Consider the following 26,048-nt stretch of genomic DNA (forward strand, 5'->3'; position numbering starts at 1 on the left):
CGATCTCACACCTCTAAATGGAAGAGCACTCGTGAAACTAATATAAGACTTAGCGTTAGAGAGTCTGAACTGAACAATTTGTCGAAAACTAGGTTGAACTACCAGCGCAGCCCACGACAGTTGGATCTACGTAATCGGAACGGACCCGAACTATTATCTATTCAACTAATGGTGAGTGACTATCTGATTTCGGCTCTACCTCATTACTCGTTTTAGATTTGATCGATCGATGGATTTCTCAGACTTTTAAAACCCACATGGTCATACGAATGTCGTCACTTCCAGATAAATTGAAACCGAAAATTAAAGGTCAGTGATGCGGTGTTAGAAGAACCCTTAGGCAACGTTTTTAGATCTGTATCTCAGGTCAACTAAAACTACTCTGGCAAAACTACTTCTCGAATAAATTTGAAGATTCCCGAGAACAATTTACTAATTTTTTTTGTTAGAAAAACTACAGGAAATTTGACAGTGTTTGTCAAAAGTAGATAGTGGCTAGAACAACAAAATTCTGATTTCAGTTTTCTGTCAAAACCATGGTTCTAACACACGACTTATAGAGATATATATCCATTTTAATTAAAAAAAAAAAGGTGGCAACTCTTTTGATAAAAAAATTAATAAAAATCGAAACATCTCGTTTATTTTATAAATATAAAATATCACATTGAAATATTATGAACCAAAATTAATTTTTGAAAAAAAGTTGGCAACCCTATTGATAAAAAAAATAAATAAAAATCAACCAGCAAAGCATCTTAATTAATTCAATTTAGGTATGCACAGCGTAGTAAAAAATAAAAGAATCGATCGAAGAATGCAGCTAAAAGTGCATATAAACATATACATTTGCGAATACAAACATACACACTTATACATACATACATATGTACCGATACATTCACATATAACAACATTTTTATAGCCAGCATTTTTTCAAAAATAACCACACCTCTTTGAACGCCAACAGGTTTCCACTGGAATTTTCATTATTACTTTTCTTGTTGTTGTGCTTTCGAAAGAGCTTAAGACATACCCAAAATCAACCAAGCATTCTTTTGTTATTATTGTTATTGTTGCATATGTCGGCATGCCATAAATGCCACAGCATTCAAAATCGCATACTTAATGGCGAGCATAAATCTGCACAGCTGCAACCAAATTGTCAATAAACATTAAATGTTGCTTGCTAGCTGGTGCGCACGTGTGAGTAGAATGTATGCAACGATATGTTTGTGCCAACATATACAGTAGTATATACGCATCTATTTTTACACACCTTTTGGGCCAGTAAGCAGCAATTATATTTTTAACCAAGCGCCCTAGTGCTCTTTTATATATTTTATGGATGCGTGTTTGAAATTTCGGCATCCCGAATGTTCGGGATTCACATCTTTCTTTCTATATTTTTGCGTTAAACAGTTCAATAGAGTTATTTTCACATTACTTAGCTGCGTGTTTTACATTACGGGATCCCGAACTTAATAATATAACATTATCTTTTTTACTTTTCAATTATACAGCAGTTAATGTGTTAACTTTTACATTTCGTAGCTTCGGGTTTGAATTTTCGAGATCCCGAAAATTCGGGATTCACATATTTTCTTGCTTTTTATTTTTTTCTAGTATTTTTGCGATTAAAAGTTGCGATGGAGTTATTATATGTAATATACCTACATATAAATATTATACACTTGTATTTTATAGTTTTATTCAGATCAATATTTTTTTACCGTAATATTTGGAAAAATTAAGTTTCTAAAAATATATTTATTAGTTTTTACTTTAGTTACGTCTTATGTCAAATTCCGTGCATATTATTAATAATATTTTGTTAATAAATTTAAAGTTCGAAAATATTCGGAATCCCAATCTTTTTTTATCTCGAAATTGGAAAATAAAATTTCAAATTTAGACATGAGCTCTAAAACTTAGCGAGAACCAACGATCTAATTATTTCGTGACTAGAAAAACCTCTTCATAGATTATAGAATTTTAAGCTCGAACATGTTTTTTTTATAATCCCGAAATTGCAAGCAAAAATCTGTGATGTAAATTTTAGTTATGAGCTTAACATTAGCGGAAATAAACGGTCTTAATGTTTCGAGACTAAACAAAGCTCTTCCTAAATTATTAAATTTTATGTTCGAAAAATGTTCGGGATACCCATTTTTCATAATCCCGAAATTGCGAAATTAAAAAAAAAATCTGAAATGTAATTCTTTAGTCATGTGCTCTAAAATTTAGCGAAAATAAACGATCTAACTGTTTCGAGACTAAACAGGTTTATGGGGCTGAAGACAATAGGTACAGTAGTATAAAAAAATCTTTATATTATATAATAGATTAGTACTAATCAATTAGAGGCAGTTTGGAATTCTCTTGTTACAATTTCTCCTCTCTACCTCCTCCAACGAGACTTCAGTAAAGTACTGATCATAAAATAACTTGACTTTTTCACGTTTTAAAAGCTGTGACAGAAAAATATTTCCCTTCATTTCTTAATATTTTGTTTATTTTACAAGTCGTAATCCGCACTCATCCATGAAAAATGCCACAACTGCTCAAAAATGAAATTCCACAAATTCTTTCATGTGAATTTCTACCGATTTCGAAAGCTTTAAACTTTAGAACAAGTTGCCACACAGACTCGTATTTGTTTTGTTGATTTTCTACAAATTTCATTGCAGCTGTAACTTTCACTCAGGTAGAAAAACTGAAATATTCACACGGCAATCGAAAAAAAGAAACGAAAATTACTTGGCCACAGACAAATAGCTGTATGAATAGCAACCGTTAAATTTTACAATCAAGCACACATCTGTATTACATAGCAACAAATGTTTGTGTAAATATTTTTTTAATAAGCAAAAGCAAAGCGAGAAACCACAACAACCAATTTCGCTTTCTGGCGAGTTAAAAATGACCACGTCCGGTATTGGGGCGGACCAGCGGTTCAGTTCAAGTGTCATGCTTTAGTGTTTAAAAAGTCATTTAATCTTCGATCTCGAATCATGTGAATTTTTTCTTATTGTAGTCGAAATGCATACTTGAGCTATTTTTAGCACGAGGTATGTGCCTTTAGTAAGGGGGCTATGATGCTTTCAGGCTTTTCATGAGCTAAAGTGATGTCAGCAAAACAACTGATGTTCTTAATAACGGTAAGAATATCGTAGATTTCTGAGAGAGGTATCATAGTGTTAAGTTAGGCTCGTGCCAATTGGAGTCTTTGAAGATGTGTGCAGAAGTTTAATCAAGAGAAGTCTAATAAAGGTATTGAAGTGGGTTAAGAGTCGTTTAAAATAAATAACAAGCGATTTAAATGACTCGACTAGATCAGAAAAAATTTAAGAGAGAAGAATATACCACCTTTCACATACCTCGAGTACTCGTATATACTTTTGAGACTTTGAAAACTATTTTAGATGTTTGTGTAAAACAATGATTGATTTTCATAACATTTCGAATACTATTTATTATTGAATTTTTACATTTCCAAAAGGTACTATATTTATTATCCAATACTAGAATATCAGTTTGGGATTCCGATCCAATCTCAACGTATGATTCTTCGCAGACTTTTATGTCAATATAGTCAATAAAAACATGACCTTGTCGAAGCTACATCAACTGAATAGAGTAGTAGTCGTCTGCACTGTGAAAAAGATAAAATTGTGATCGAAGCAAATAGTACGAGCAAGCGTATTAATTTCGATACTTTATTTCGAGGAAGATAATAAAAACAGTAAAGGTTTCATTGAATGCAAAAAATATGTCTTAACTATTTTCAGCGGAGATTTTTTAGACTTCGCTTCAGCTAAAATGACGTCACGAAAGATTGAGATATTAACTGAAAACATATTGAAAAATTATAAGACGAGGGGTAACTGCAATAATTAAGGATTCTACCAATTTGTCCTTTTTAATTGTCAGAAAGCAAATAATAGAGACTTGGAATTATGAAGTTATGGTATTATCAAATTAACTGAAAAGAGATTCTAAAACATAGTTTTAGAAGTTTGAGGAAAAACTCGTTAAAAGTTTTAGGGAGCCAATTACACTTATTTTCGGAAAATATTCGCAAAAAAATATATTATAAACACTGGATTAAGTTGGCCTCACTTTTAGACCAATCTTGCTAAGAAAAATAAACTCAGTTGAATCAAAGGATCGTAATGTTATTTATTTCTATATGGAGTCCAATGAATGAAAGGGAAAAATAATTAAAAGTAGTCAAACCGCAACACGGTGAGTTAGCCGGCTCAAAAAGAGCTCACAATTACTTTTAAGACCATTTACATTTCTTGGAAGCGTTAAACCGACTTATGTTCTTAATCCTTAGCATCCTTTTTTTGTATAGTAAATCGGCTAAATTTGAGAAGGGTGTATTTAGTTAATTTTTTTTTTTTGAGCTCACTTTTGCCCACCAAATGAATGCGTCATAAGAATTGGTGTGTGAAAAAAGTCGGTAAAATCAATTCTGACAAAATTTCTATGAAGACAATCCACCTTGTTGTGCCATACAAAGCAGCCATTTAACACAATCAATCACTTCACAAATGTTCTGTTTTTTCACATAAGTAGTTACGTAGACACCAAAAAAGCCAAAAAAAGAAAGAAAAAATAAATAATTGTAGACAATATTAATAGCGCAAGCGTTAGATTTCAGTGGTGAGCGCGCTACCTGCTCAACGGCGATGCTGCGCAGACGCACAAGAGATCGCCGCTGACAACTTTATGGGAGTGTAAGGGTACTCAAATTTAATTTTTTTTTTTTTTGTTATTGTAGATTCTTTTGCTGAATCGCAATCAATGATTTTCAATTTGTTGGCTACTTTAGACGCACAAAAACAATAACAAGCCACCTGTCACTGAACTCGAATGGTCAAAAGCATTTAAATAGGTTAATGCGCTATTTGTTGTTGTTGGCGTAGTCTATTGTTGTTGTTGTTTCTTATATGCCTCCCCAGTTATTTTTGGAAACTGAGTGGCTTGTTGCAGCGCATTGCACACTCTAAAGTCAACGCTAAGGCATGGAAACGTGGACAGAGCCACTTAGCTTGCAGTCAGGTAGTTGATGAGTTGAAACAAGAGCTGCCTTTGTTAATCCATGAACATAAACATACACACATACCTATAACTAAAAGTGTATGTGGCTAAGTATGTAACATGACATCTAAAATTATGCTTATCTAGCATTTTCCCATTATACTGTCGCGCTAATCTGTGTCTACGACAACGCGACTGCAGAGCAAGTGACTGCGGCTGTGCGCGTTCTATTGCCATGCTGAGTTAGCCGGCTCACATTACAATAACTATTTTTTGTTATATTTTTTACTTTACAATATTTATTGTTGTATTTTTTTATTTTATATGTTCACGTTTATTAAATTCTTGGCTAAGGCGCGGCTATGATGTGTTTAAAAAATAGTCTCATAGCATAATTTTCCCGGCAGCTAGCACTTAGAATGCTAGAAAATGAGATTAGCTGAAGCTTTCTCTGTTTTACATGACAAATGGCTGCTCGTTAGTAAATAAAACTATTGGGAAATTGTATAATTAAGCATTCTCATATAATCTGTGCTTTGCATTGGCAAAGCCAGAAGAATTATCGCATGCGAGATTTTTTTTGTTAGATTGAGATGGTAAATAAATATAATCAACTAGGTGATGTAAATGAGTCGTAGCTCTGAAAGTGATAACAATCTTATCAGTGTAATTTTGACGCCAATAAATGAAATTTTTAAATTTAAACTTTTTGAAGCCACTTGAAGTGTAAATTTTTTCACAAAAGTGCTTTCGTTTTGGAAAAACCGCCATTTGGTCAAAAATCAAAACTTTTTCTACTATCTATCCTTTTATCATCATTTATATTCATCTAGAGTAATAAATATTTCTTTTGTTTTTTGGATTTGAAATAATTTTAAGCAGAATAATATTCCTCGTCGCCCGAAAACTTTTGTCTGCAGTCCTCCTGGAGTTCGGCCACCGGATTGAGAAAATCCAATGAATCAAAATGAATCAGCGATTATTTAAGTACATTAAATTTTGTATATGTATATTATTCATATTTATTTATTAAATAAAATGGCTCTTCAAAAGCATTAACGAAAATATACGTTTTTTCGAACTCTCGAGTGGATATAACGCCTTTAATGATTCTACGTCTCTAATATGCAAAAACTTCTAAAACGCTTTGTCTAGTTCTGAAGGTATATATAGAGTATATTAAATTTTCGATCGTAGAATTTTTCTTTAAAAAAATTTTTTTTTTCTATACAGGAAGCCTTTTTATGAAGGATTCTATCTACATTCGTACACATATCATTGACAGTTTGGTATTCAAGCACTTGATCAATACACAGTAGAGTCTTATCTTACAAATTCACAACATTTTCTGAAAATATCTGCAAACAATTTTGCCGATAGATGTCTCCGATGTCAAATTATAAACAATACTATCTAGGAATACATTTTTCAAACTTAGCACCATATTACTTACAAAAAATAACTAAAAAAAAGTAAGTAAAAAATTTTGACGACTTAACGACCGATATTGTCAATAAAAGGGTTAAGTGTTAGAAAGTAGGTTGAATGTTAAATAAGAAATATAAAATGTTTAGCCGTTATCAAATCTTGAAAGGTGTATCTGTATTTCCGTATCGAATAACAATCACAGACTGCTTAGAAAGTTAAACGAAGATTTCAGTATTGAGCGAATCTTCGAAATGTGCCATTTGTTCCATCTCAAAAGCCAAACCAAAAGGCCGATCGTCAGTCGAACCATATATCGTGCAATATGATTATAATTTAGCGATAATCTGCGAAAAATTATTCATTGGATGGCTCAGATGGTTACAGATAAAAACATAAGGACTTGAGTGGACTACGTTCATTATGTAATAAAATTGTAAGCGTATCTGTATGATAAAACTTGAAAAAAATGGCAGGTATAATAAAAAAAATTTTTAAGCAAAAAACTTTATGAAAAACTCAAAAACATATCGAGAAAATAAAATATTTTGGAGAAATATTTATAAAAACTTAAAGATATGTTAAAAAAATATAATTATTTGCTAATTTTCCAATTATTAATGACAGATCACGTGATAGCTTAAGCTTAATTGGAATTTAACTCTCTTCTTTTACATCTCATCGTTTATTAATAGCTGTCAAAGCTGTTACAAACTAGTCAGCCGAGTCGAGGAAAATGCATTAATTGTTAAATTTTTGACTTCCTTACGGCATATACATACAAACATACTTTCTTCAGCACTTAAAGCAACACCTATTGTAAGCACAATAGCTCGAAATTTTTTTAAATGTAACATTATTGCAGTTTAATATGCTGCTGGTTATTACTTTTAAACATTTCCGCGCCACTTTGATGACAAGCAACGCACTTTCTAACGCCAAATAATGTTGTAAATGTATATATGCATATTAGGGTGTTCCAAAACCATTTATCAATCAAAAGGTGTGCGACATTTCGTGAACATTTTGAGCGGTCGGTTTGTATTGCAGCTATATGCCATAGTACCCCGATCTGAACAATTTTTTCAGATAATATACCTGTGCCTTAGATAATACTCCATGCAGAATTTCGTGAAGATATCTTGTCGAATAAAAAAGTTTTCCGTGCAAGAACTTGGTTTTGATCGGTCAATTTATATGGCAGCTATATGCTATTAGTGTTCCGATCTAAACTGTTTCTTCCAAGAATGTAGCGTTGCCATGAGCAATAATATATGCCAAATTTTGTGAAGATATCTTGCCGAACAAAAAAGTTTTCTATATAAGAACTTGATTGTGATAGGTCAGTTTGTATAGTACAATAGCTATATGCTTTATTGGTCTGATATCGGCGAGTCCGACAAAATTTCAGATCGATGTCTTCAAAACTGCTAGTCACTCAGTTGCGTATATACAGAGGGATATGGCTAAATCGACTTAGCGTGTCACGCTGATCATTTATGCATATATATTTTATGGGGTTTCCGACTTTTCTTTCTGGAAACTTAATATACCCTTTTTAGGATATAAAAAAAGTTTCAATCACCCTAATGTACATGTATGTTAATTGTACCATGATAAAGCGGTTACCAGGTAAGTATGGACAGCATAATAGCCACTTAGTTGGTGGATTTAGTTAAGCTGCATGTTACCCACATGTATAACACATACCGTTATGTATAGTGCACACAATTAGCAATACATTGTTGATACAGCTACATATACATATAAACATACATATGTATAACAACAAGTGGCTGGCTTTGAAGTGATCTACACGTTCGATTGACGGACAGCGACGTTAGCAATCATTTCACTTTGCCGATTTTGACCAAAAGCAACAAACACACACACACATACCAACGCAAGATACAGATTTTTGTTTTTGTTTTAAAGTGCGTCACGAATTAGCATGCCTTACGCACTGCCTTTGCCGACGTGTGGCCCATAACTATCGGCCAGCGCTTAGGGCCAGTGATCTGTAGTGAAATTCGCGCTACAAAAATGGATCAGCGGCGGCGATAACACACAAACAAACACCAATACACACACATGCAAGTGTACTCACATAGTACTTAAGTGTTAATCGGATAATTGTGCACAAGTAATATTACGAATAACGGTAAAATTGAGTTCAATAACCGCTTTAGGCGACATTTTCGAAGTACTCACTTAATTATGTATGTGTGTGCGTGTGTGGCGTATTGTTTGTTGTTATGCGTAAATATTTAGCTCAAACAAACAGGTGCGCATACCAATTAGCGCGTTTTTACCTCGCATTTAAAGGGGACTCTAGATTTATCTTTCACTTTATGGCGATAAGCAAATGAAGATGGTTAAATACTGGATATACATATACGTATAGATGTTGCTATGTATGATTGCTTTAAAATATTTGAAATGATCGTACTTCGAGATAAAGTGAAGAGAAATAATAGTCAGCCATTATCGAAACAAATAATTCAGAAATTATATATGCTCTGTTCTAACCAAAAATGTAATAGATATGAACATAACCTCACATAGGACCGCGTTGAGTCCCACGATACATTTTCTAACTAGTCAAATTGAGCCAATATAAATTAGTTTAATATTTGAGAAGCTAATTTCTGCTCTTATTTGTATTACATGCTATATTTTTTGATCGATTAATTTCATTTTTTTTTTTATAATTTTATTAAAGGAAATACAATTATAAATAATTATACTACCTATAAAATATAACAGCACTAGCGACAAGGCCTTCAGCTGTATTGATCGATTAATAGTTTCGGAGGCACATTCAAAAATTTACGAAATTTTGAAAAGCAATTTTCGTGCTAATATGTCTAATTCAATTTTCTCGTCGAGAGAATTTGAAGCCAAAAACCTAAAAATTTGAAGGTTTGAAGAAGATAGTACTATATGAAATCGCAGCGTCAAATTATCTTTATCAAGCGGTTTGAAATGTTTTAAATGCAGCTATTTGAGATACTCCCGAGACTTCAGACATTTAGAATAAAACTAGCCAGCGTACTGAACTGAAACTTTAATGACAATTTCATTTGTAATCGGTATTTGAAAAAATTTGGAAAATTCTGCCATATTCTGACATTTTCGTTCAAAAAATATCAATACTAAAAATTTGTTATCGATGATTTAATGCCAGTAAAATTTTATTCAACCACTGTCTACGTTTTCAGATTATTTTGAAAAGCAACGGTTGGCAATACAGCAATACTTTTTAAGTCTTAAATTAAATGCAAAAATCAATATATCGAAACTTTTATTTAATATTTATGTTTTAGATTTCCTTTTATCAATTTATTTGCGGAAAGCAAGTATGTAAATAATGTTTTCACAAAGTAAAAAAAAAAATTCAAAGTTATTATTATTATATTGTATAATGCTATGACATAGTGACCTAGCAGCTTATTACACAAAAAAAAATAAACAAAAACAACAAAAACGTACAGAAAATTATACAATAGCCGGATAGGTTGCAGACATTGACTTCCTTACTTTTTACAAGCACAATAATAGTGCCTATATGTAAGAGTATAATTATGTGTGAAATTCCGTAGTCAGCGGCGACATGACACTTTATGCAACAAATTAAGACGTATTTGCGCGTAATTAGTAAACAATTTACTAAACTGCAATCAAATGTTAAAAACTGAAAACTTCCTCGCGCTAAAATACAACGTGTTAATATGCAAAATTTTATTATTTTATTTTATTTTGCTTTTCTCTGCCTTAATAACTTAATATTTTTCGACTAGCTAATTACTTGTGTTATTGCATTTTAATTACGCTCACCTTCGACACAGCTCAGCACTCTTTTCCCATGAATGTTTTATGTTGAAGTATTTATAACAGTTAAGGCCACGCAGTTCCCAACCTGAAATGCAAATAAAGCGTAACAGAAATGAAATTAATGATAATAGAAATTTACGTAAAACAAAAATATTGTATGAAAGTTGGAAAAGATATTAACAAAATGTATAAAAGTAAAAAATTACAAAAAAAGTTAAATATATAAATAAAATATATAAGTAAAAAAAAAGTAATAATTTAAAAAAATACAAAATATTATTTTAAAATTTTTTATATAAATGTATGTATAAGAACAAAACAAGTATTAAAAGTCAGATAATGCTTTATTAATGAAAAAATATACAAATAAAAACAAAAAAAATTTGTTTAAAAAAAATATATAAAATTTCAGATACAAAAAATATTTAAAAAAAAAAAATTATTTTAAAAATTTTAAATATAAAACTGCAAAAAATTACTAAACAATACAAATACCAATTTATTAACTCACTGCATAAATACAAATTACCCAAAATAATAAAAAAAATAAAAACTTTAAAATTTTTTTTTAAATATTGTACAATAACAAAAAATGTATAATAAAAAATGCAATACAAGAAACAAAAGTACAAGACACAAAAAAAATAATAATTAAATAAAAAACATTATAAAATATCAAATACCAAAATTGTTTAAAATATAATTCAAAAAATTATATTCAATCAATCAAAATATACAAACTATGTAAAAATACTAAAAAAAATACCGTTTTATTATAATAAATAAATATATAAATAAAACTTACACAAAAAAATTAATGAAAAGTTTAAAAAAATTACAAAAACAATACAACATTTTAAGCACACAAAATAAAACTAAATAAAAACACAAAAAATACAAAAATGCAAACATACATATTGAACTTTTTAAAAAAATTTTGATGTACAAACGCAAAATAATTTATATAAAGAAAAAATATGAAGTTTTAAAAAAGCATGTTAAAAAATTATTTAATAAAATTTATGTAAAATCAATTCAAAAAATATTTAAAAAATTTTAAATTAAACAATAATTAAAAGCTCTTTAAAAAAATTACTAAAAGTTTTTAAATACAAAAAAAACATTTTAAAAATCCCAAAAAATATTTAAAAATTTCAAACATAAAAACAATACATATTTATCAAAAAAACCAAATAGTCATTTATTAAAACTCAAACCAAAATAAGAAAGATATATATAATTTTTAATAAAAAATTATTCAGAAAATAATAATAAACATATCAAAAAATAATTTTAAAAATTTTAATTAACAAAACAAGGCAAACAAATTTAAAAAACAAAAGCTATAAAGCTCACAAAAAAATGTATATATAAAAATTATTTAAAACATAGCCAATAAAGAAACAAATTATAAAAATTTTTTAAACAAATCAGTAATTAAAAAACTAAAAATATATCAAACACAAAAAATAACTTTAAAATTTTTTATACAAACATTACTTTATAAAAATCCAAATATAAAAAGGTACAAAATATATAAAAAAAAATTATAAACAAAATTATAAAAAATACAAAAAATATATATATAAAAACAAATCAACAATTAAAAAACATAACAATAAATTAAACACACAATAAAATTATATAGAGAACAATAAAATTTTAAATACAAACAAAAAATACAAAATATATGTATCAAAAAATATTAAAAAAACAAAAAAAATTAATCAATAACAAAAAAAAATTTGAACACACAAAAAAAAAAGTAGCTATAAAATTTAAAAAAACAACCATTATTTATAAATATAAAAATATAGATATAAAAAATATACAAGAAAAAATAAGAATTAAATTTTAATTTTTTTAAACATTATTTAAAATATATATATATAAAAAAAATCCAAAAAAAAAAATATTATTAAATTAAAACAGCAACTAAAAAAAGCAAAAAAATATAATACTTTATTAACAAAAATTTAAATATAAATAAATATTTAAAATAATTTAATTTATAGGCAATACGAAAAAAATCATAAGTTGTGCCTTAATTAACAATAATGAAAAAATTCAGAAAATAAAAAAAATACAAAAAGCACTCACAATAAATACATAAATTAATTAAAAATCAAGTAACAATAATGAGTTCAATAACTTCAAACAACTTGAGATTGCACAAACTACAACTCGAAAACAACAACAATAGTGCATAACTTAAAACCACACGCAATAATAAAATGCGAGTTTAATAAACTAAAAAGCAATGTGGCAACTTTATTCCGTTACCGACTCACGTTAACTGTAAATTGATTTATTTTATTTATGCATATTTGCCACATGAATAGCTTAATGCCACACCAACACACTGCAAACTGCCACTTTTGATTAGATTTCAAACATTTTAGACAACCAGCTGGGGGCTGTGATTGCCTGCGCACTGTTGAGGGTTATGTAGGGCTGCAGCAAGGTTCAAGCTGTTACGGCAGTGCGATTTTCTCAGCGGCATTTCAAAAGCACTGACAAGAGGTGATGACAGCGTGTGCGAAGCGAGAGGGGTTAAGAAATTTCGCTGACATATTATGCAAATATATGGTGGTGCGTATTAAAGGTCACATAAATATTGCTTTAACTCACTTGTTTATATGGGAAATATTGCCAGTTAGTGGCACTCATTGTGAAACTGGTTGATTTTTATAATTTTTAACATGTAAAAATTATAACAGCAAGTTTTGTTATTATCACTTAAAGCAATTTTTACTCATAAAACTATTGCTATATTTAGACAATTGCACTCAAAAAAATACCGATATTGGAAATTTGTTATCGATTGCTTAAATTCCGATAGCAATTTTATTCCAACCATTGGCTATTTGGCATTGGCTTTCAATTCATTTTTATAAACAAAAAGTAGGATGTAAACATATATCGATGAATTTAAAAAAAATCGAAATATCGATATTTTTACTGGATATTTTTTATCGAAGTGTCGATATGTGTTTTGCATTTCTAACATTTTGGAAACAAAATAAAAACGTATAAAGATATAGAAACCGATATATCAATATTTTTACATGATATTTAATAAATCAAACTATCGATATGTTTTAACATTTCAAACAATATATATTCAGCTATGGATAAAAATATAAACATTATAAACTAGAACATATTTAACCTGAAAACTTTTGCAAGTTTTAACATTAGCTTTTAGCTACACTGTGCAAGCAAACTATTTTTACAAACTGAACAGAGTATATTGAGTTTGCCACAATTTTTTTAATATTCGAAAGAAAAGATCGGAGATACTATAAAGTACATATATACATTATAAGCGTGACGAAGTGTGTCGATTTAGCTATGTACGTCAGTTCATCTGTCTGCCTATATAGCCCAGCACTAATCTCTAAATTTTCTAGATATCGATGTGAAATTTTCACATGTAATTTTTCTTATAAAAAGCTACTGATTTGTCGGAATAATCGATATTGGACTTCTATAGCATATAGTTGCCATACAAATTGATCGTTTAAAATCAAGTCCTTGTAGTAAAACTTTTTTATTTGACAAAATATCTTGACGAAATTTGACAAGAATTATTGCCCAAAACAACGGTACAATCTCCGAACAAATCGTTCTGATTGCACTACTATAGCAAAATGCTGCCATACATACTGATTGATCAAAATCAAGATAAAGACGTATTTTTATAAAAAATAAATTAAAACTTTGCTAACCAAAAATAATAATTTTACTATTTTTATTTACAAAATTATAGATTTTTTATGTAAAATATTTTGAATAATATCTTTCACTAATTTTGGCATTTTTCGAATTAAAATTTGTTTGCATTTTTTGCTTATTTCACATTCCATGTAATCTAAAAATGTTTTAAGGTGTGACATAAAGTCTCTTTACACTATTTTTTGATCTCCTATAAAATTTTGAAACTCACCAACGCCACCATCTGCCTTCATATATATTCATTGCTCGTAGACAAGCACGCACCAAGCATACTTATACATACTGCATATGCTTATACATACATATTCACACACATTGACGCCGCAGCACATGATTAGCATTAACAAATATTTTTTTTTTATTCACTATCGTTAGATTTATTTAAATAATTTTTTATTTCAAAATTACGAGTATGAATAAACGCCTCCGCTGTGATTGTAATGCAATGCAACATAGTCACAATATACATATTTATATATGTAAACATATGGTCATGAGTGTGTAATCACGCTGCGCAAACGCAGGCGTGCAGGCAATAAGCAACAGGCGGCACGCACATATACAACAACACACACGTGCGCCAAGAGCAAGTAGAAGAAGAGAAAAACCGAAAATTTCGAAAAGTTTCACCGCACCTTTCGGCGTGTATGCACATCGACGCGCGCATACTTTCCCAGCGTGGCGCGGTATTTGTATGCAACGGGCGCATGTGCGCGGACAAACAGTAAAATTTAACAGCAACGGCGATTGTGCTGCTAGAAATACATATAAGATTGCACATATGCGCGCCACATAACACGCGGTGGCAACAACAATAATAGCCGAGACCGTCGCAGCATGGCTGCAACCCGACTGGCCGCAACTTTCTACTAAATTATCAATAAATTCATTATTATTGACTGTTAAACGCCAGCAGTTAGTTGTAGTTGTTGTTGCTATTGCTAGTGCGCTTGGTATTGATCATGTTGTTGGTTGTTATGGTTGCATATAGAATAAAATTCACTTTCCTTTGCAGTTATGTGTACGTATATATGTATGTACTTACTTTGTACGAGCATGTGCATATATACATAATAAATATATGTACATTTATATAAAATTATTTCGCGATCCTTCAATGCGACAACTCTTGAATATGAAAGTGCTCCAGGTGAAGGGGTCCGTAAGTGGTGTATTGCTCGTTGAGCTGCATGACATACGTACCACTCACTGCCGGTTCAAAAAAGTTATAAATTACCTGCTTAATTGAGTCATCGAAAGTGGCGTCGGAAAAGCGAGAATGTCAAATAAATGCCGAAAGGCAATAGTGTAGTCAAGCAATTGTAAAATTGGCTGTTTAATCATTTCCGACGAATTGGTGAGTGGCGATTTCAAAGGTGACTGATTCAATGCTTGCTTATTTCCCTGGATGGCTAAGGAAATTAGAGTCACGGTGCTTCAACCAGTACCAAAACCGTAATAAGAAAAAAAAAAGATTTTTATAAAAATCTTTACCTTGATTTTGATCGATCAGTTTGTATGGCAACAGTATGCTTTAGTGCCGATCTGAACAATTTGTTCGGAGAATGTAGCGTTGTCTTAGACAATAATAAGTGCAAACTTATACCAGCCCGTCCCCACCATTTTCGTGATACTGTGGTATCTATTAACAGTCGCCACAATCAGGAAGTGTTCAGGGGGGTTTTTTGCCGACACCTCAAAATTTATTACAAGGAAATATATTTCTTACTAAAGCCTCCCAGATCCCCTATGATACACTTCGAATCAGAAAAAGCAAGCAACTGGCGATGTGAGATCGGATTTAAAATAGACTCCAAAAGAATAGAGGAATATTCGACCGCTCTCAGTCCAGTAAAAATGAGATTGCTCTTCCTTGCAAGTCCATCAATGTTACAGTCTCTATTTATTCTGCTTTGATCAAACAGCAATATGAATTTTATTAAGTAAGAGCTGTTTGCAATAGAAAGTGAGGTTAAGAAGTCCTACGAATATTAAGCTGCTGATAACGACGTAAAAATGCTAATCTCGCCTATTGTAGAAACTACCTCTACCGTATATCTATAAGAGACTACCTTAAAAAAAATTAATCTGTTATTCCCTTATAAGTACCACCTATATGATATGGATGATCAATATAGTACACACCTCCACCAACAAATTTCTTATGTAGCCTCGTATCATCATTGATGTAAGGACAACTAAATTATTGCAGGTTCATTTAACTACTTTTTCGGAGCGCCACCAACTCTTTTCCAGACCTTTCCTGGCATAACCAACATCTTCTACATATTTCTCTCAAATTGTATCCTCCCCGAGTGTTTCCTATCTACAATAAACCGCTAATATTTAAGCTTAGCACCAGTGAAATCAATTGACTTTGCGAGAAATATTTAAAATACTTTACTACTTTAAAAGACTCCTTAGCTTTCGTGAATGCCTATATACCATAAACACTTGATACATCGAAACGTTCAAAAATGTATGCAACATTCACCTGTTGCAACAAAATGATTGAATCATTGCAGTCAACTGACATTTGTCGACTTGTTGACAAGTGATTATCGCGTGTATTTTATTTTTTATTGTTGTTGTGTTTTGTTTCACTTCACTTTTTTTCTTTTTTAACCGCAAATCGGTGGTTTTCGCGTATTTCGCTTAAAGCTTAACCGCTTTCACACATTCCGGGTAGTCAGCAGTAAATAAGTGGTGAGTCAGTTATAGATATATATTTGTGTGTGCTTATATGTATATGAAAAAAATTTTAGCATTTGCATTTAATTGGTTAATCAATGGTTTTATTCATCAAACTTCTTGGAAGGGAAATACATTTAAAATTGTATATATTATTGGGTAGATTTTTGAGGTTTTGTTTAAAAAAAATAAATATATATAAAAAGTAAATGGTTTTTTGTCGATTTGTATATTGATACAGCATTGCGTATTATAATAGAAGCGCAAAAGAGTATTTTCAAAAACTTTTGAATATTATTACCTATTTTTTAGGTAGATTGCATAAATAAAAATATTTAAAAATGTTTACACTTAATTTTTTTAGTTTTAATAGGTATTCTGGGAAAAAATTACCTAAAAAATAAAAACAAATTATTTTTCTCATTTTTTTGTTAAGATTTTGTTGTATATCTGCAAGGTGTGTTCAAAAAATAACGACAATTTTTGTTTTTTGAGAAGAAGATTTTGTATACATTAATGTTGTCGCCTTTAAAATACTCTCCATTCGTTTTTATGCACTTTTGCCATTTCGATTTTTGGGATAGCCTTTAGCCAGTTCAGCGATTTGCATCTATCTTGTAAAACGACGTCTCCTTAGGATTCTTTTATAGGAAAAAGTCACACGGCGCCATGTTTGGTGAATATGGAAGCTACGGCATCGTTACAGCATTGTTTTTGGCAATGAATTCACGAGTAAATAAATTAAGTGTGAGCAGATGTATTAGCGAAAATCGCCAAGCTCATAAAAACACGTCTATACTTAGTGGCTGCTACAGAGAAAGTTAGCAATGAATACAGTTGAAAATTGTTTCGTACTTCAGGGACATACTCATGCTATCAACATAATAAAAGAAAGTGATCGATTAATAAAAAATTACCAAACATATGTTTCTGAAAAAACAATTTTTTTTATTTCATTTTTCAGAAAAATATTTTTTGGTAATTTTTTTATTAATAGATCCGCCTTAAAATGAGTATTAAAATTTTCAATATAAAATAAAAAATGTTTGAGAAGACCTTTATTGGTATATTGAAGTGAGAAAGTAGCGGGAATTTTAAATTTAAAATTTCGTAAATTTTGAAAATTATTTAAACTAATTATTTTTATTTTTAAAAATATAATTTTTAAATTTCTGTAATTTAAATAACAAAACAAAAAGTTTTTGAAAATTTTCTATACTTAATTTTTTTTTAATATTATTTTTGTTAAATTTATCATTTTTGCTGTTAGAATGACATACTGTCTTTTTTGACTTTTACAGCAAATTTCGAAACTTTTTATAAGATTTTTATTACATAAATATGTACATAAACAAATTGGTTTTATTTTCGTGTATTATATATATATGTTTTATGTGTTCATCTGTTGTATTATGGAGTTATAAAAATAAAACTGAATTTTCAAATGCCAACTTATTTGAACAAGCAACAATGTATCTGTGAGCACACCTTTAAAGAGGCTAGTCCAAAGCAGAAAAATAACAAGTAAAGAACCAAATGAAAAGCCAATACATAATAACACTTTGACATTTGGATGCGCAAATATCAGAGGCTGAAGATGCCACGCTAAGCAAAAGTAACTGTTCATAAAACATACCACATTCTTTATAAAGGATTTGAGACTCAAATCAAATGAATTTGGAAATATTAAAATGTGCAAAATATGTTAATTAACAAAAAAATTCTTAACAAAATTTTATATAAAAAACTATGTATTGATATTAAAAAATATGAATGCCAAAAAATGATCAAAAAAAAACTTAAAAACATTTTAAGTCCTAAAAACATTAAATATTTAATGAATTTAAAAAAATTTTAATAAAATTAGTTGTAAATATTTAAAAAAATATAAAAAAAACTTAAAATCTTAAAAAAAATTAGAAAAATGTGAAAAAAATACAATTTATCCAAAAATTGAAATTCAAACAAAAAAATATTTTACCATAAACAATATATTTTTTGCAGTGGGATTTTTGTGGCATCTTTATTTTAAATTTTTTTCATTTTATATTCGTGGTACAGCAACGATTCGTTGATTTATCTGCTTACAAGCATGTGAACTCACAGAAACAGGAATGTTGGGAAATTTCAGAAGACGAGTATATATATGTGTTATGTATGAATTTCAGGCAAGTGATTGGTAATGTGAATGCATTATCTGCAGATGAAATATATATATTGAGGTATAGTATAAACATATAAAATATGTGTATATATAAGAGTGTGTGTGTGTGTTATCCAGTCACGACAAGGCCGATTGTGTATGGTTTTAGCACAAAGGCTCATAATTACGGCAGATATTTTGCTGTAAATACGCGAAAGGGCATAAAATCGTTGGTTAATCGTCGCAAATTATTTTATATTTATATATATATATTTTTTTTAACTTTTTAAGTACTTTATTTTTTGCATTTAATAAAAAGCTTTCAAAATATTTGTTTTTTTAATGTTTCTTTAAGATTTTTTTAAGTTTCATATTTAATTTTTGTTAGTTTTAATAAAACTTTTTCAAAATATTTGTTTTTTAATTTTTTTTTAAGTTTTGAATTTTAATTTTAAACTAATTTGTTTTACGAGTTTATTTTTTATTATGTTTTTTTTATAGTTTTTATTATTTTTTATTTCGGTTTAATTTTTCTTTATATATTGTTTAATTTAAACTGAATTAATTTAAATAACTAATGATAATGATTAATGTTTAATTATTTGAACATTTTTATGAGTTGTTAAATTTAAAGATTTAAAAACAATTAATTTAATTGATACTTAATAATTTTAATAATTCATTTTATTTAATTAAGTATCTAAAAACACTGTTTTGTAAAATTATTATATTCGTATAAAGTAATTTATTAAAAATAAATTATTATGTTTTTAAAAAATTATTTAAAATTTTAATTTCATGTATTTAATTTAATAGATCATGATTTAATTATTTTTACCAACAAATAATAGTATTTTAATTATTTAAATGAATTTTTTATAAAATTATATTATTTTTAATATAATATTATTTATAAAATTTAATTGAAATAAAAATATTAATTTCTTAGCAAATAATTTAGTTTTTTTGCATTAGTTAATCGACGGGCATTTCTTTATATTAGATATTATTTAAAACTTTTTTGTAATAAATTTTGATATTTATTTTTCGCAATTTTATAAAGTTTTAATTCTTTTAATTGCTTTTAAGAAAACCGTTTTTAATATTTTTAAAGATTTTTTTTAATATTTTTTTTATAATCTTTCAAAATTTTATAAAAAATATTTTTTTATGTAATTTTTTAATATAATACTTATTCTAATATTTGTGTATATATACTTGTATTTTATTATAATTTTTATTTATTCTTTTATTTAATATAATTTTTCTCTTTATATAGTATATATTGCTGTTCACATTGTATATCAATGGCAACATTATATAGTTGAACAAAAATGCCATATCACCTGCACAGCCTTCAACGACTTTGTAAACAAAAGAAGTAAAAATAAATTTAATAAAAAGGTATTTTATGCATGGAATTTTGCTTCATAATGCAAAACTGCTTGCCTGAACGGGCCGTACTTGTTTCAAAAGAAGTTCAAGCAAAGGAACATAATGGCTTGATAAAAAAAAAAAACAATAAAATAATTTTTACTTGTTTTTGTCAGATAAAAAAATGTCTTTGTGTTTCATTTTTAGCGTATGCATTTATTTTATAATCAATTTGTTTATTATTTTCCTCCATTTCCTTTTTATGGCGTCTGACCCGGCATACAAAAGACTGAAGCAACAAACTTGAAAGGCATGAGCGTATATATATATATATATAAATACATACACATGCCTTTATACATACATACGTACACGTATTTTTTCAGCGCATCTCACCGTCTTTTATGACACATAAAAAATGTGTACTATCGAGATGGCTATAAAAGCCTATAGCAACAGCAATTATGTACACAAATGCATACGTACAGATGTATAAGCGAAAACTAGTTTAGTCTTCACAAAACGCGCTTTTATGTGTCATTTGAGCACTTGCCAGTTGTTAACTAAATTAGTGATGCTGCAGCTGCTTCTTCAGTTGTTGTTATTGTTATTATTTATATGCGAGATTTCGCTGCTGCGAAACTTTGTTTTAGTAAGTGTCATAAATGATGTTTTAGTGTTGACCTATGCGGCTTTTATGCATAAATACTCTACTCTAATTTTTAGATAATAAATTTTTTTTTTACATTTTTAATTGCTTTTAAGTTAACTACAATGTTTTTTTCGTATGTTAACATGTCCCAATGTCGCTAAGATTTCCCCATATTCAGTTCATAGCATTTTGAAATAGCTGCTAATATCAAGTGACAGCGCTTTTACAGGCATGTAAATCCAACAGCTGTTAATGGCTTACAATGTAGAACAATCTGTTTCCTCTTCGGCAGTTTAAATTGAATTACAATAATTATAGCATAATTAAATTAAACACTAAGAATTTCGAAACTTTCTGCTGTCCATATTTAATTATTTTTTCTGGTTTGTAGAAATTGTGGCGGAAATCAAACATGTTTAAGTTAAATGTCTCGCATTAATTTTCTAAATTTCTGTTAGAGAAATCTTGCTTGTCAGAAGCATGCAGTTAATAGCATGCTGGTAGAGCGAATTAGCATATGTTTATGTGTGTTGATAGAATAGAGGATTTTAGGGAAACCAAAAAAAAATTATTTTGAATTTTACGTTTTTGGATAGTTTTTTTAGGAAAAATTTCATAATTATAACGCAAAGCAAAACTATTAAATTAAAAATATCAAAATATATATAGAAAAACTTAAAAAATGCTTTAATACTGTAAGAAAAAAAGTTATGATTAGTATAATTGTTATACAATATAATTATTAAATTATTCTTTATTTCTATTTTATTTTTTGTATGTATTTTTTTCAGTTATTTTCACATCATTTCATTTATTTTATTTTATTTTATTTTATTTTATTTCATTTTCTTTGATCTTTAATTTAAGTTAATATTATTTTAATTGATGGTGCGAAGGCATTTTTAAACCCTCCTTAGGGCCTAAAACATGTTTTTTATTTCGTTGTTTTATTTTATTTTATTTTAAGTATTTAATTTTATACTATTGTATTTTATTTATTTTTATTTTATTTTATATATTTTTATTTTATTTAATTTAACTTAAGTTTATATTATTTTATTATATGTTATTTTATTTAATTTTATCTTGTTTCATTCTTTTAATTTAATTTTATTTTATTTTAAGTAATTAAATTTATATTTATTTGGGTTTGTCTTTTTTTATTTTATTTAAGTATATATTATTTTGTTTTATTTCATTTTATTTTATTTTATATAATTTTATTTCATTTTTTTTAATTTAAGTGTATATTATTTTATTTATTGTTATTTTATTTAATTTTATTTATTTTACTTTAATTTACATATATATTATATATATATTTTTTATTTTTAATAATAGCTTCTATTATCTACTTAAAAGACTCATTATATAAAATTTAATTTAATTGTTTTTCTCTGTTTCCGTTTTTTTTAATAAATCCATTCAAATAAAAATTAATTCATGTTTTCAAAATCTTTCCAAAATCTCAACGTCATTCTAATATGATGATATTTAAAAATTAAAGCTTATACATATGTATATGTGTGTAGGCGTCTGCACTCTTTAAATAACGTTGGCGCTGAAGCGTAAAAAATATATGCAAATTTATTTGTTTACAATCGTTTTACAAAGCGTGGGAATTCGGCAATGTCATTTGCATACTAAAAGTATTCTTTTGTAGGAAAAACTCATTAAAAACTACGTGTGACGCCCGAATAAAATTATTTTAATATGAGCGCATAGTTTTAATTTTAGATTTTTAATTGTGTTTTTTTTTTTGGAAATTGGTAAACTTTGCTGTAAAAATGTATAGTTAACGGTTTCTTATTCTAATTTTCAAATCAGTTTAAAACTCTATGCTTGAAAAAATTCATTTTTTTGCAAAAAATCGTAAGTCTAAATCATAAAATTAACAGTAAATAATATAATTAAATTAATTTTTGATTTTTTAGTTTAATTTTATTATGTTATTTATAATATTCACTCTTATTTAAATTCAATTATTTTATTCTTATAATTTTTAGTTCATTTTTTTCAGAACTAATTAAAATTATTTGAAAATTAAAAAAAATTATAAATTATTTAATTACAAAACTAAAAAAATATGTGAAAATATTTTTACTAAAAATATTAAATATATAATTCTATTAATTAAATTTTCATTGAGCTTATAATCAAATAATAATTATTTATATAAAATTTTTTTAATATTTATTTACTTTAGTTTCCGATTTTTTAAATATTACTTCATTTTCAGTTTAAATTTCGATTATTAGCTTTCAAGTTTTAAAATGGCAAACATTTTTTAATTGACTGGTTTATTTTTATTTAAATAAATAAAATTATATTAACAAAATTTTTTTTAATTACAAAAATTTTTTTTACATCTTGAAAATTAATAAACTAATTTATTTTTTAGTTAAATTAAATTAATTATCAAAATTATTTTTGTATAATTTTTAATTAATCAAAAAATTTAATTTATATTTGACTGATTAAATTTTTAATTAATTAAGTTAATTATCAAAACTTTAAATTTATTAAATTATTATCTTTATATAAAACTTATATTTTGAAATGCATTTGAATTAATATATAAATTATTTAATTATTGCCTCCATCAAATAATTACATTTTAAGTTTTTTTTTTTACTTTTTTTGTGAACTTATTTTATTATTAAATTAACTTAAGTACTTTAATTAACACATGTTTTAAACTTAAGTTAAAATATTTGATACTTCAGAAAAAATTTGATTTTTAAGATTTTTTATTGGTATTGCACGCTACAATAAAACTGTTACTGCTCAGATTAGTCTTAATTAAAAAAATATATAAACTGTTTTTATTTGAAATATTTATGTTTTTGTTATTTGTTTCATATACATATACTGGTATGTATGTGTTTCTTTTTTGTTTTGCATAAAGAGACAATTTTGGTTATTTTTTTTTAATTTAAAAATCTCCAGTTATGTTTAAAAAATACAATATTGATATTCAAAGTCAACATTTAAATTCACCACACATAATTTCAATCAACCGCGCTGACTCATTTTGTCTCTGTAAATTTAAATCAAGTTTACTTTAATGATTGTTCTAAAGCGCAAAAAACCAGTTTGCTTAGCTAGATGTCGAAGTAACAACAATGGGCTGCATTAGCGCATAATTCTTGACTTAAGACAAACTTACAATAAGAGAAAAAAATCGAAAAAAGCAGTAAAAGAGTTAAGCACAGCCAATCATTCAGTTGAACGCTTGCTCAAACGCTCAAAAATCAAGTGTTGCCAGATTACGTGCACACTGTGGCATGCGAAGAATGCTTCCTAAGACTGTAAAAATAGTCGAAGTGTGTATTATTGATACATAGATACAGCACACACACATGCAATAATAAGGCCAAATATGTTTGTATATGTGTGTATGTATGGTAAGAGTGTTAGAACGGTGTAAGCACAGCAGCTGAGCTTGCAAAGCGCAATCTACTGTACGTATGTACATTTAATGTGCAGCAGACAACCAACGCGTGCAACAACAACAACAACAGCATCCATCGACAACACTAGCTTTAGCACCAATCTTGCCAATCATTCATAGAGCCAACTCTAGCAGCCGAGCATCATTTTAGCAGCACCCAATAGTTACAATCTAACGCGACAACAACAAATGCAAATATAATTTTTATTTATGTACACACAAACATATGTATATATATATATATACTTGTAGTTATGTACATATGTATATGCGTGTACGGTAATCACAATGAAACCTGTTAACCTTGGCAAGAGTTATGCCACTTCTGTTGGCGGCAACGGTTAGATTTCTGTACATATGTATGTATGTAAAGGTGTATGTGATTCACTTCTTGCGAGTGAAGCAAAAAAAAACGAATGCATAAAATAAATAAAATATGTATATCTATGTATATATATTATATGTATATATAAGGCAAATTATTACAAATTTATGTCAATCGAAATGTCATGACAAACTTTAAAGCGGTGCGACTTGAAAAATTTTTGCATTAAAAATGTGTGCGTAAGGAATGCATGGTTTGAAACTGAGAAAATAAATACTTTTATATAATTAGAAAATTAAAAAATATTAAAAAACGGTTAACCTGGACTGCACCGATCTATAATACCGTTCACAGGTGCCTTTCTTACTGCATATAGGGTATAAAACATCTTTATCTTGATTTTGATCGTTCAGTTTGTATGGCAGATATGTGCTCTAGTGGTTCGATATCGGCGGTTCCACTAAATAAACAACTTTGTGACGAAAAAAGGACTTATGTAAAATTTCATGTCGTTATCTCGAAAACTGAGCGACTAGCCCACGTATATACAGACGGATAGACATAGTTTATGGAAATCTGCTGAACTTTCTCAAAAAACAGTAACAACCTTTCAACGAGTTTAAGACTAAATATTATCAGTTAAAAAATTTGTATGTCAACCCTTGAAACCAAAAATGTTTTGACTTAAACCATATAATTAATTTAAAAAAATTGGACGTAGTTAATTTTTAATTCAACACAACTAAAGGTTTCTTTAGAATTAATCATATGTTTTGGATACATGTATAAATTAAAAAAACTGTTTTTTTTTTTAATAAATTTTTAAGAGTTGCCTCAGTAAGCAAAAATACATATATCATATTTGAATGTTTTTAACTGTTCTTAAAGTTTAAGGCAACCTTTTCAAAGATTTAAGACTTTCAAATTTTATCCATTCGCACAAATTATATGGCAACACTTACGAAAATTTTATTTGAATTATGAAATATAATTAATTTTAAAATACATAAAGCATTCAAATAGCTATTTAAAAAAACTTAAAAAATTAAAAATTTATATAATTTGATTTTTATGGCAACTCTTACAACAAATTTCTTTAAAACTAAATAAATTTAATTAATTTTATAAATTGTAAGACCTCAAAAACAATATTTCAAACATTTTCATTAATTAAAAAATAATAATATATGGCAACCCTATCAAAAAATTTCTTTGGATTAAGTTTTTATAAGCTTTTGAAATACTTTTAGACTAAGCATATTTTTTAAACTCTTCATAATTAGAGTACTCATCTACTAATCCCTCCGTTACTTGCTTAATAAAGAAAAATAACATTTGTGAAATCTTGATAACAATGGTTGTC

The 26,048-nt window shown here is 27.8% G+C and overlaps 1 protein-coding gene across 5 annotated transcripts in view; it reads right to left on the reverse strand.

The window, feature by feature from the left end:
• Nucleotides 1-26,048, reverse strand: part of uif (sushi, von Willebrand factor type A, EGF and pentraxin domain-containing protein uif) — an 89,878-nt gene that overhangs the window by 17,851 nt on the left and 45,979 nt on the right. For all 5 annotated transcript variants that reach the window (XM_014247168.3, XM_036370533.2, XM_014247173.3 and 2 more), the window contains one exon: nucleotides 10,312-10,393. In XM_014247168.3, the coding sequence (XP_014102643.2) occupies nucleotides 10,312-10,393 (82 nt within the window). The remainder of the gene's footprint in view (nucleotides 1-10,311; nucleotides 10,394-26,048) is intronic.

The sequence above is a fragment of the Bactrocera oleae genome, chromosome 3 (assembly GCF_042242935.1).
Source record: "Bactrocera oleae isolate idBacOlea1 chromosome 3, idBacOlea1, whole genome shotgun sequence".
Classification (NCBI taxonomy): domain Eukaryota; kingdom Metazoa; phylum Arthropoda; class Insecta; order Diptera; family Tephritidae; genus Bactrocera; species Bactrocera oleae.